Source organism: Leiobunum rupestre, chromosome 4, assembly GCF_980474605.1.
Source record: "Leiobunum rupestre chromosome 4, qqLeiRupe1.1.hap1, whole genome shotgun sequence".
Classification (NCBI taxonomy): domain Eukaryota; kingdom Metazoa; phylum Arthropoda; class Arachnida; order Opiliones; family Sclerosomatidae; genus Leiobunum; species Leiobunum rupestre.
Window position 1 is genome coordinate 22,835,303 of NC_143387.1, and position 12,671 is coordinate 22,847,973.

Genomic DNA, 12,671 nt, shown 5'->3' on the forward strand with positions numbered 1-12,671 from the left:
AGGGAAACATCTAAAAACCAACTTAAAAATATTGTTATTTCCTGACTACTAAAAACCAACTAATGATAAACTTAGCAAAAGCAGTATTTTCCTACCAACTGAATAACAACTTATTAACCCTTTAATAGTAACTTGAAATATGCTGACAACTTGAGCCTACTTAATACCAACTCAATATCAACTAATAATGTGTATACAAACTAAATACAAAATGAAATCCAACTTATTTTTTGGTAAGGGAAGCCTCTAATGAAAAGACCATACAACCAGTTTTGTTGCCAGATGACTGTACAGAAAGTATTTAAGATAACTAATTTTTTCTTGAAACCCTTTTAAACAGTGAAGAAGAGAAGTGGGGATAAAAAAAATTAAGAATTTATGTATAAACTAAGGGTGTGTGACGCTGGTATTTTGAATTTCGAGTAGTCTCAAGTCCTAAAGAACTTGTTTTGAAGCTTTTGAGTCCAATAAGAGTCTTAAATTTATTTACCGCTGTTTAAATAATCATTAAATTTGTAAATTTATTAATAGGGATTGCTAATTAAAAAGGCTGTTAGTATATCATGAATTTTATTAATTTTTGAAAACTTGAGATCATCTAAGGTAAAACGACAAGAGCAAAAAAAACCTTGCTGAAGATTTGAGAAATAACAGGCAACCTGAGGCAGGGGAAACCAATCAAGAACTGAAAAATCACTATGGCAGCGTTATTTGAAAGCAGTAAGAAAGTATTCATATATCAAAGTGATTTTTATATTGAACTCACTGGGTAATTTTAGACTCCGCTTAGAGTAATTATATAACCTTTTCGTGGGAATTGGGTCTAGTATAAACTTACTTCAAGTTGGTATTTGTTTCAAATACCAACTTAAAACCAGCTTACAAATATGTAATTTTCTGACCACTAATTACCAACTTAAAGAAAAAAGTATTTTCCCATCAGCTTAATAACAACTTATTACCCCTTTAACTAGTTTATTGAAATATCCTGACCAATTTAACGTCAACTAGAATGCGTATACCAACTAAAATCCAACTTATTTTCTGGTAAGGGTTCACTTTAATAGCAACATCAAAAGACAAATCATTTCACTTGGTGTTTATTAATAATGAAAATGGTTTACAAAAATTATTTTTTAATGCATGGTAATTAGGTCACTATTTTTAAACTTCAGAACACTTCTCAGATTTAGTTAGACGAAATTACACCGTAAGATTTAGTACAGTAGTTTTAGTCTTTTCGCCTTGACTTTCCACTCCTATCCCTGTTATCATCTGCGGGCCGTTTGCTGGCTTTTTTTGCTTCTGTTAAAAATTTATCCAAACCAAAAGGATCCTCTTCCTCTTCCTCTTGTCGCTCAAACTGAACTGGCCCTTCACGCCTAGCACTCCTATCAGTGCCAGAAAATCCTTTGTCTGGTACAAAGCGAGATGTTTTAATAAGATTATCAAGATCATTTTCATAAGTTTCTTTCTCTTGTGTAGAGCGAGTAGGTCTGTAGATATTCTGGCCAACAGTTTGATTTGAACGCCAAGGCTTATCATAAACATTATAATCTTCTTCATCACCAAATCCACTATCCATTCCTTTACGTTGATTAAACAATCGTTGATCAAACTGAAGTTCATCTGAGTTTGCTTTAGCTCCCGGTAACCCTAAGGCTATCTGTTCACTTATATCTCTCTCACGTTGTTTCTCCAACTTTGATCGTTTATCAGGAGCAGCGCGAGCTAAATTTCTTTCTCTTTGCCTATCTTTATGGCGTTCGTATCGCAACTGGCCCCTTTCTCTGGCTTCGTCATCTTTCTCATTACCCATGGCTGTTTGTGACCTTATACCTACTCTTTCTTCACGAGCTTTTTGGGCTAACTGTCTCAGGTGTTCTTCTTTTTTCTCTTTCTCCTTTTGCGCTAGTTTTTTTTCCAATTGTGCTCTCATTTCTACAGATTCTCTTGCTTTCCTGTCTGCTATGTACAAAGCTTCTGCTAATTTCGCAAAATTTTCATTTATATGCACTTGCTGCAAACCTCTTCCATCAGCGGCTAAACGTTTGTCTAAAGGTATTGTATAGCCTTTAGCATTTTTCCAGTTTGATATACAGGGAGGTATACGCCATTCTTGTTGCTCTTTAACAGTTACTTTGCGTGTAGGGGAATGCATTACAGGGGGTGGAGGTGATGGTGGGCCACGTGGTATCTTTTTGTTGATCTTAAATCTTGGTGGTTCCATAGGGTCCTTCTGCAGTTCTACCATTCTAACAATACGCTGTTTAGCACCAGAATTATAGGCCATTCCTTGTTGTGATGGTGTGTAGCGTATGTATTGGGCAGGATTCTGTTTATCTGCAGCTCTCACCGGCATAGCAGCTGATATTTTTGACTGAGTTAGCTTTTCCAGAGCAAGCCTAAATGTGGGGATCAAGTTATATTTAGTATGTTTAGCCAAATATAATCAACACAACCAATCTGAGATTTAAAAAAAATTGTGGTACCAATAAATAAGGTACTTATCCATATTTAATTGCAATCATATATGGAATTTTACAAATTTCATACATTATTTGCCAAAAGTGATTAGTTAACTGAACTAACTCCTCACTAACATTTACAGTTTACTTCTAATTACTAGCTTGCAGATTAAACCAAAGTTAAGTTTGTTCCAGAGTATGAATATGCTTAAATATCAGTAGTCGGATCTATTAACACAAGGTTGTAACAAAACTTAACTTTTTCCCGGCTGAAATTTCATAATTTTTCATTTAAATTACCCTTAATCACTAGTGTGTATACATTTCAAAATGCCCCGCCTAGTAATCAAATTCCTGATAAGTGGCCCAGCTGCAACCAAATTAAAGTTTATTTAATTGCCCTGGATTTCGGTTAAGCCATCTATTTATAGGTGCAGTTCTAAAAAACTATAATTACATCTACAGACATATCTGAACTTGGCCCAGAATGGGGTTTATCACACTTAAAGGTTCAGAAAGCTGTACAAAAGTTTATTAGTTTAATTTTTCATCTGGTTTTTTTTGTAAAGACTTCACCCAGGTAATCCCATGCGACACAATGTACTAAAATTATCTGCTCAGAATTAATCATTAAAGTGAAGAGTTGGTTTTCGATAGTGTGTGGGTAGTGTATCAAGCGAATTAAATGTGAACAAATTTTTTTCCTTTTTTGTTATTTTCTACTTCTTGGAAGCTGTAGTGTAATTAGACATTTTTTCTTTAGGTTAATATTAAAATATATATTGCCAAGTGTAAGTACTTGGCAGCGAAAACTTGAAAACCCAAATAAAAAATAAAAAAATTAGAGTACTCATTGAAGGCTGAGGCTTAGTTTTTCTAGTTCTCAAAACGTCCATTATAACCAAGGCACTACTGGCGAGTTTTGAAAAAACCACCAAACAACAAGACTTTTTTGCCAAAGACCTTGAGTAGCGTGCCCTGGCCAAAGGCTTAGGAACATTATTATTGTTTAACGTTTGCGATACGGCTTCTAAGAAACACCACAAAAATGATTCTTTTCGTGAGGAAAGTTCTGAGCCAAGTTCAAATTGCAGTTGCTCTGGTGATGTGGACCACGATTCACATCCAACCTAACTATTCATGAGATTGGTAGACTTCACAAATCTACACTCAAGCTTTATAATAGAGCTAAGAGTTCAGGTGATTAGTCAGCCTATAAGCAGACCCTCACTACCGATCATTAGCTTAACAGGCTTCCTGGGGCAGTTTTTTTAGAGTATTTCTGAAATTCCCAGTACGGCCAAACAAATGAAAGTTGTGGCACATGACAACACAAAACATCTGGATACTATTAAGTTGGAGGATGGTAGTTACTCCAGTTCTGGACAGGAGACTTTTACGCATATGCATTCTCTGAAGTCACTGATACAGAGGACTCATGATCTTCCTCTTCAGTTCAAAAGAACTAAATAGGTAGATTGGGATGTGTCAAAACAAGTTGTCACTCACTCCAAGCTTAAATAGGTTATAATGTCATTTAAGCCCTACAAAGCTTCTGACCCAGAAGGAATTTAACCCATCCTACTGCAGGAGGGAATTGATATTTTCTGTCCTGCGTCAGGGTTGGCTGATTTAAATCACGATTAAAATCGCGATTTTAATCAATGATTTTTTCAAAAAAATTATTGATTTTAATCAAATTGAATATAGTATTTTTGAAAAAGAAAAAACCTCGCCAATTGCTTTAATTTGGCTTTAAATATAATCTTTCTTGTACTCCCTTACCAAAAAATAAGTTGGATTTCAGTTTGTATACACATTATTAGTTGATATTGAGTTGGTATTAAGTAGGCTCAAGTTACTATTAAAGGGGTAATAAGTTGTTATTCAGTTGGTAGGAAAATACTGCTTTTGCTAAGTTTATAATTAGTTGGTTTTTAGTAGTCAGGAAATTACATAATATTTTTAAGTTGCTTTTAAGTAGTTAAATGTAAATGTTGATTCTGGTTTAGTTGGAAATAAGTTGATTAATAAAGAGGATTTAAGTTATTTTTAAGTAGGCATTTGTCCCAAATACAAACTGAAATACAAGTTGTCCTTAAGGCCTTTCCACACGAGCCAACTTTTTGATCCAACTAGATGAGTCAACTTTGAGTTGAGTAAACTAGTTGGTTCGTGTGAATAAAAGTTCGATGAGTTGATCCACCAAAAAAGTACGCCAGAAAAAAATGGATCACTGATCCATTTTTGCTGACTCAGCATTTTGATTTGAAAAGTTGGCTCGTGTGAAAAGACCTTAAGTGGTTTTTAGCCAACTTATTTTTTGGTAAGGGCTTCCACCCCAATGTTGCATTGGATTCTACCTGTAGGTGGAGATTCCGCCAAATTTTATTTGTAAAGTACCAAAATAGGCTAAAAAAATAAAAACTTCTATATTATTATTAGCTTAAATTTAATAAATTCATTATACATTTGTTTGAGTTAAAAATATGGTACTAAATTGTATTTAATTAAAAAAATTGCCAACCCTGTCCTATATTGCTCTTGGAAGCAATCAAACTATCAAAGGTTATCTTGAGGCTAAGGCATTTTGACCAATCAGTCTGACTTCATTTTTCCTTAAAAATTCTGGAGAAATTAGTTGAGACATAGAGAGGAGGTTCTTAGTGTTACACCCCTCTCTGATGCTCAGTATGTCTATCAAAAGGGCAAATCTAAGTGCTAGGTTGGGCTTCACCTAACCCCTACTATTAATAATAACTATTTGTTATTATTATTCATATTAAATTTTTATCAAGCTAAATTTTTCAGTGTATACACTCTTTTTAGAAATGTTTACTGGGCGCCTCCATTATCGTACAGAAAACCAACGAGCAAGCCCTCTACCGCAGAAATTTCATCCTCCCAAAACAGTGTTTTTTTTCATCAACCTTCCCGTAGACTAAGGTAATGGCTGTCGATTGGGAAGGCACGTTTAAGAGGCTATATTAACTTTTATCTATCTTTTATAAAATGGTAAATAACCATTTTCAGACTGCGCATAAGCCCACTGTGGTCTTTGTTGATATCATAAATATTCAAGTACTCGAAACCTAAGCCTAACTCCCATAGATTTAGTTTTTCATTAGATCCATCCCTTTTTTTGTATTTAATTCATAAAACCTTGTCAGTGGCTACCAGATCTAGTATTTATTTATTTTTGTAATTCATAACATTGACTATCGCCTCCAAATTCAACTAGCTTTAGTAATTGAAAGTACACCTGAAATAGTGATACAATTTTGAATCTTCTTTTTATTAGTAAAGAAATGGAGCTGTATAAACAAAGGACATGCACAGTCAAGAAGATGACAGGACCTGCATATCAAGAAATATAAAACGTTTCCTGAGGCAACTTCGATAATATTTAGTGTAAATAAAAGAAAGCTAGATAAACCATCCTTCAACAAATTCATAAATGCTTCTTCTTATGAAAAACTTTTATTAGTAAAGAAATGGAGCTATATAAACAAAGGACATGCACAGTCAAGAAGATGACAGGACCTGCATATCAAGAAAGATAAAAGGTTTCCTGAGGCAACTTCGATAATATTTAGTGTAAATAAAAGAAAGCTAGATAAACCATCCTTCAACAAATTCATAAATGCTTCTTCTTATGAAAAACTCACCGTGTAGATTCAGTTGTTTCTTGAACTACTTCATCATCCGGTCTCTGAAGCTCTGGGTCATTTTCATTTTTAATTTCTGATGGCAATAAATCTTGAAATTTGTGATATATTACTTTGTCTTTCTTTTGGCCAAGCCTAACAATAGCATCATATTTAATTTTCCCTAAAGTAAAATGAAAAAAGGTTTAGTCCTGGAGGGTTTGCAATACAATAAAAACTAGCCCGAATTCATTTCAATTGAGATCTGTTTTAAGCCAATTTGACCTTTTTTATAAAAGAGCCAGAACCCTGTTAAATTTGCTTTTTTTAAACCATCTTAATATATGAATAAATTATCAACTAGGAAAATGTCACGAAGAACATTTTATGCTAGAACTCTGGGGATAAAACAAACTAGGGTTTCTTAAATCCATTTTCTGTTTAATTTTTGGCATACATCGTAAACGTTTTGTTTGTGCCAGCTTAGAACTTCGACACACAGTTTTACGTTATTTAGCCACAACACACTTTTTAAAGACCAAAGGATCTTTCCTACGAACGAGGCCACGGGGTTGAAATGGTGTGTAAAACAATGTGCCTGGCAACACTGCAAAACCGCCAAAGTGGCGGTTTTTTGCATTGTTGTCAGGCACATTTTTTATGTTGAATATTTTCATGTGCTCATTTGAGAAACTAACAGGGGCGACGCCAGAAAATATTTATGTTAACCTTCAATTTGTTACATATTTAGAATTAAACAAACAAGATTACTTCTAGGAACTATAGATGGCGACAAAACCCGTCAACATTTATTATTTTAAATGGCTTGGTGAGATGTTTAGATATTTCTCAATTTCTGTGAAAACTTCTTTGGTGAATATCTTTTGAACCAATGCGTCGATTTGAATAATTCCAACACTTTCTAAATGTAAATCAACCCCGGTGAACACGAAAATCGGGTTTAAAATGACCTGAGATCAAAAATAAAAAAGTTGACACCCCCTCTTTTAGGCCAAAATAGGCCAAATTATAAGTGTATCCAGAAAATGATTTTTGCCAATTTGTAGCTAAACATTTTATTAATCTATTACCGATGTCCGCTTTGCCTTGATGCAACTATACAAGAAATGACGGGCAAAAATGTTCGAAATCTCCCACGGGCAAAGACTTTTTGAACAGAGTGTACATCGCTTAATTGAAATGGCGAAATATATCTATATTGCGCAGGGCTACCAGTCCATAAAAATAGTGCAAAGCCCTTAGCACCACTTATAAGAACGAATATTATGGAAAAGGCCATTATAAAAACTATTTGGTTGTAATGGTCTCTAATATAGGACGCTAATCGTGCTAGGTTGGAGGCCATTACTAAAATACTTTGTTGTAATGGCCTCTGTCTTAGTACGATTAGCGTCCTAGGACAGAGGCCATTACAACGAAATAACTTTGTAATGGCCTCTGTCCTAGGACTCTAACCGTCCTAGGTTGGAGGCCATTACCTAACCCAACCCAACCCAACCTTAACCTTTCTGAAAACTGGTTTCGTAATTTTGCTGACTTACTTATCGTAATGCAGAAACCATTACAGTGGAATTGTTTTGTATTGGCCTCTCACACAGGACGCTTACTATCCTATGACAGAGGCCATTACAACGTAGAAATTCCATTTAATTGGCCTCTGTCAGAAGACAGTGAATAACCCGCCCATTTGGGCGGATATTTTCACCAATTTTTGCAGTGCTACCAGGTTAAAACTTACATACACACAGTTTCAACACCTTGGCCTCTTTCCTAGGAATGACCCAAGACCAAATACCAGGATTGAGGATACTGGAAGATAATTTTAAGTAGTATTATGGATTCCTGATCCTATCAGTATCAATGTTTTTTTGGAATTACAATAGGGGTATGTTTTTCCTTCTATAGTTCCTAAACAACTTTCATGCTCATCAGGAAACTCATGCAAATTACTAGTGGTGCACCTTAGGGGACCATACAGAATTATGTTGAATGTCTGTAATTCATTTTTTATTCAAGCCTTCCATAAGCCCCAGAGCCCATTTCATCCATTTCTGGGTGCACACTAAAACTTATAATAAAATTTATATGTTTTAAACATGTAAAACCAAAAAATACTTGCCATGGGCATCTAGTTGAACAGATAAAGCATTTGACGATGCCTTTTTCTTTTTACCAAGTTCTAATGGATACTGTGCTACATGAATCTCTGGATAAGCACCTCCGTCTCCAAAATCTTCATTTACTCTTGGTATCCATCCTTCTCTCTCACCATAGTGAGGAATAATTCGTTGCGCAGTAGATACTATCTGGTTACTGTTAACTTTGTTAGAAAGTTGCTCAAAATCTTCATAATCAAAAGTTGGTTGAGTTGGGGGAGGCAATAAGCTATTTAACTGAGACATCCTTTTGAAAATTCTTCAATATATTACCTAGAATAATGAAATACAAATTTAGTTAACTGGAAATGACTTTCAAACAATGCATTGTTCATGAGATGCAACTATTTTTGAAAGTATGCAGTGGTACACAGTCATATGCTTGGATAAGTATCTGATGTTAATCAAGATTCAAAATTATAACTATCATTGTGTTAACTATTAGCCTTGCCGCTTAGTAAATAAAATCAAGGGTCCTAAAAATCAACAGTACAATATTATTAATATTTTACCCCTTAACTAACTCTAAAATTAAGAATAGTTAAAAACGAAAATTATTTATTCCACGTTCCATTCTCAAAGGTTTGGGAGTATCGTCAAGAATCCTGCATAGAAGGACAATGGAGATGATTCCATTACATTATGAACTAACACTTTAAAAGGTACAGAATAATATAGTTTGAATATCAAATGTTACACATAAATAGTTAATTAAGTAAGAACTAAAACACTATCATATATAGTAAGGAGTAATAAAAATAACCAATTTACCTGAAATTAGGCATTAAGGCTTAATGGAATCAAATTACTTTTTAGAATTATGAAAAACGGTGAACGCCTTACGCCTTACACACCAAAAACCGTTCGCAATATTTTTTTTAGAACAAACTCATGGTGTTGGCTAAAGACCTTAGACACTAAAATTGTTCACGATATATTCTGCGAGCAAAATGTCGCTACGCCTCTTTAGCTGGTGGCCGAAAACAGAAAAATAACGTATTAGCATGGAGGATAAAAGTGTTTCTGGAGGGGAAAATTTCGGTTCCCCAGCTCGGGTCGCTCAGTTTCATTTTGGACGAACGTCGTTCAGTGCTGCCATTACCTAGACAAATTTAAAACTAGATAACCTATTTTCTTGGTTTTTACACCAAAGTAACAGCAGGCCGGGAGTAGTTGCGTACTCCTGTAATCCCAAGCGTCTGGGAGGCAGAGTTTGTGGATGGCCGTTTGAGGAAGACCACCAATCCCCCAACGAGTGGTCGGAATACTTCCGCCACGGGTGTCCCCACCCCTGTCCCCACGTATCTTCCCACTGTCCCTATCTAGTGGTGTGATGGGGTCACTGGAGCCTGTGGGGGGCTCCATACCCGGCTCTCAAGGTCATGTGATCGGGGCGCTGGGTCACTGGAACCTCATGGGTGTTCCACACTCGTCATTCTGTGACCTACTAAGGAGGGTAGTTTGCAGTGGAAGAGGAAGCCACTCTAGTCCTCAGCTGTGCGAGGGTGGGTCTCAGGCAGCCCATGGTGTCGCCTTTTGCTGGGCCGTGATGAAGGCGTTTGTTTGCTATATGTGAGGCGGTCAAAATGGCTGTCTCACTGGCCGAACGTTGTTTCGCAAAGCGCACTTTTGCCCAGGGCTGGTTGTTTAAGGTGGCCGCTGTAGTGCTTAAGGCGGAGCAGCGGGGTACAAATACATATACTTATGTCCCCACGTATCCCCCCGTTGGCGTGGCCGTTACACATATCTCGCCCTGATTAATCAAATGGACGAGAGGACTGAATTTTCCCACACGTCACAATCAAATAAAAAAAAATAAAAAAAGTAACAGCAGAGCAAATGGAATAAATTTGCATTCATTTAAATTCCGGAAATTTTAAAACGGAAGACGAAATATTTTTGGAATCTATTTATGATGAACACAGTTGAAATCCATTTTTGAGTGAGTTCTAAATTAACATTTCTATTCGCAGGCTTAGGTACCGGATAAAAAGTCATGTTTTTGTGATATCGCGAATCGCTTTTACATTTATCGCAACAACAATATTTTCCCATAATATTTAATTAAAAGTTAAATTTTAAAATCCAAAAATCATTCTAAGCCTTAATAACCGTTACACGTAGTACGCGTAAAGGCTAGTTCCCACTTGGCGAATTTTAAAAAAATTTCGCGCAACGAAAAAAGACGCGATTTTTCGGTCGCTGGGGAAGCGGTTCTCACTTTAGCGCAAAAATTTAAAAACGCTGAAAACAACTCGTGCGGGTTTTTAGTAATGTTTTAGGCCTAACATAAAACATCAGTTCAAAATGAACCAAATGGATGTTCCTGTTGACAATTTCAATAAAATTAATTTAATTATACTTAATGTCTTATTGGTTTATGCAATGTACAGTAAGTATATGTCCCCAAAAGATAGACGTTTTTGGGTTAGGGAAATATTTTAAATTACCTTTACTTCAGTATCTTGGTCAAGTTGGCTAAGCTGCTTTTCTAAAGACCTAGGCTTTATAAGTGACGGACGGGAGAGGAAGAGATCGATGGAACGCGTTTTCTGATTGGCTGAAGCTTTTTATCGGCAAGGTGTGGACGTCAAAAAATAGAACATTCGCTAGATATCGCGGAGACGCGATTTTAGCGGCGATTTGGAAAAAAATTGCGAATTTTATTCGCGAGCGTCAATTTCCAGCGCTAAAATTGTTTTTTCGCTAAGTGGGAACTAGGCTTAACGGTTATTAAGGCTTAACTCTTACAACCGGCGTCCACTTAAAAAAATATAAAAGCAGACGATTGAGACAAATTCTCACCCAAAATCAAATTCCAATTAAATTTCTACATCACTAGATGTCAATTAAAACGTACGTTCGACCAAATAAGCTACTCCCCCTGTCCCGCGCTTGCTTATATTACCCGAGGTAATGAGGTATCGTATTTTCCCGTTCAGAAACACTTTTATCCTCCAAGGACCCACCACCGGTGGTTCCAGGTAGTGGTCGAAAACACCGTGAAAAAGAGTGTATAGCTGCTCTATGTCTGCAAAAGGGGTTGATAACTTGATACTGACGTGTCAAAAGTCCGAATTTTTAACTGCCTTTAGCCTTTAAAACGCAGCTGCCTTGGAAAACCAGTATTCCAGTAAGTCGGACTCGGAGCTATGAGCTAGAGACGAAAAACGTAAACATAAATTTTGCCCGATCCGACCCGAAGTAATAAAAATACAATTTTGCCGACCCGACCCGTAAAAAATGAAAATAAATTTGGCCCGACCCGCGACCCGACCCGATAAATTAAAAAATTGACTTTGCCCGGCCCGGTCCGGAAACCCGACAAAACCCGAAAACCCGACCAGACCCGGAAACCCGAAAAGACCCGAAGAACCGCCGCAACCCATAGCACTTTTTTTATTTTATTATATAGTGCAGGTGTAGATATGCATTATAAAATATAACAAGAAGCATTTATTTATTTGAACAATTTTTGTGAAGAAAAGTTAGTTGCGAAAGAGTTTAAATTTGTTCATCGAGGACCAAGTGTCAGTCCCGTGCTGGAAAATACACGTTTGTCACTCGTTTGTGACGCGGGAATACTTAAAATTCTTCTAGCTATATTTTTTCAAAGTACGCCGAGACAGGCGAATTGCAAATTCGCAATTTAACGCTAAGAAATCGAAAGTAAAACCAAAACTAAACGTAAGAGAAGCTTAGGCGAATCGGACGACTGAGACGACCATGAAATGATAGTCAATAGACGCTAGTCGCGCTACTTGCAGTACTCGTTACGTCACTACGTCTGTCTCTCACTCAAACCCTCTCACTTCCTCTATCCCACTCGAAGGGCCGAAACATTTCACAAGCCGTATGCAGTACACAGTCGCGGGTAAGGGTCGGGTCGGGTCGGGAAAATACGATACCTCTGTCATAATAATGTCGTAAGTTGCTGAACGCCTTTATTCAGTCATCGGTGTTTTTTAAAATAGCGTAGCATTAATAGTAGTTTTACGTCAGTAATGACGGCAGTCATCGGAAAAACCGACTATATCTTTCGGTGACTTCGGTGTCTCACTGATGACTATCGTGACGTCAATACCCAAAATGCCGTTCAGTAAAACAGCGGTGTCTCAGCGGACTCAGCGTTGAGCGTTTCTTAACGCAGCCCTGGTGATCAAGAGCATCGCCACCATAGAAATCTCATAGGTAACCTATGAGATTTCTATGGTCTTAGTAGGTCATTCACTGTAATTAGCCTTTTCAGTTCATAAACTGTTGGATTTTCGTCTGCTAAGTAGACTATTAATCAGAAAGCGTTTGCTTAGCAGACGAAAATCCAGAAGTTTATAAGCTTTTCCTGTTGGCCGTTATGTGTAAACTGAGAAAAGACAAAT

At 36.6% G+C, this 12,671-nt stretch overlaps 1 protein-coding gene and 1 long non-coding RNA gene across 3 annotated transcripts; one reads left to right on the forward strand and one right to left on the reverse strand.

Annotated features, from left to right (window-relative positions):
• Positions 1-513: 513 nt before the first annotated feature.
• Positions 514-6,143, forward strand: LOC149947180 (uncharacterized). The gene is made up of 3 exons (XR_016480299.1): positions 514-720; positions 5,770-5,879; positions 5,956-6,143. It is a non-coding gene; the product is annotated as an uncharacterized LOC149947180 (long non-coding RNA).
• On the reverse strand, positions 1,085-9,200 carry Bx42 (Puff-specific protein Bx42). Of its 2 annotated transcripts, none has more exons than XM_090171559.1 (4): positions 9,064-9,200; positions 8,256-8,565; positions 6,137-6,299; positions 1,085-2,405 (listed from the first exon to the last, which is right to left on the reverse strand). In XM_090171559.1, the coding sequence occupies exons 2-4, from the start codon at positions 8,536-8,538 to the stop codon at positions 1,232-1,234; spliced, it is 1,620 nt and encodes a 539-aa protein (XP_090027685.1). In that variant the 5' UTR covers positions 8,539-8,565; positions 9,064-9,200; the 3' UTR covers positions 1,085-1,231. The 2 variants fall into 2 exon arrangements, with proteins under 2 accessions (XP_090027685.1, XP_090027686.1); XM_090171560.1 differs by lacking the exon at positions 9,064-9,200 and adding an exon at positions 8,868-8,999.
• Positions 9,201-12,671: the final 3,471 nt, after the last annotated feature.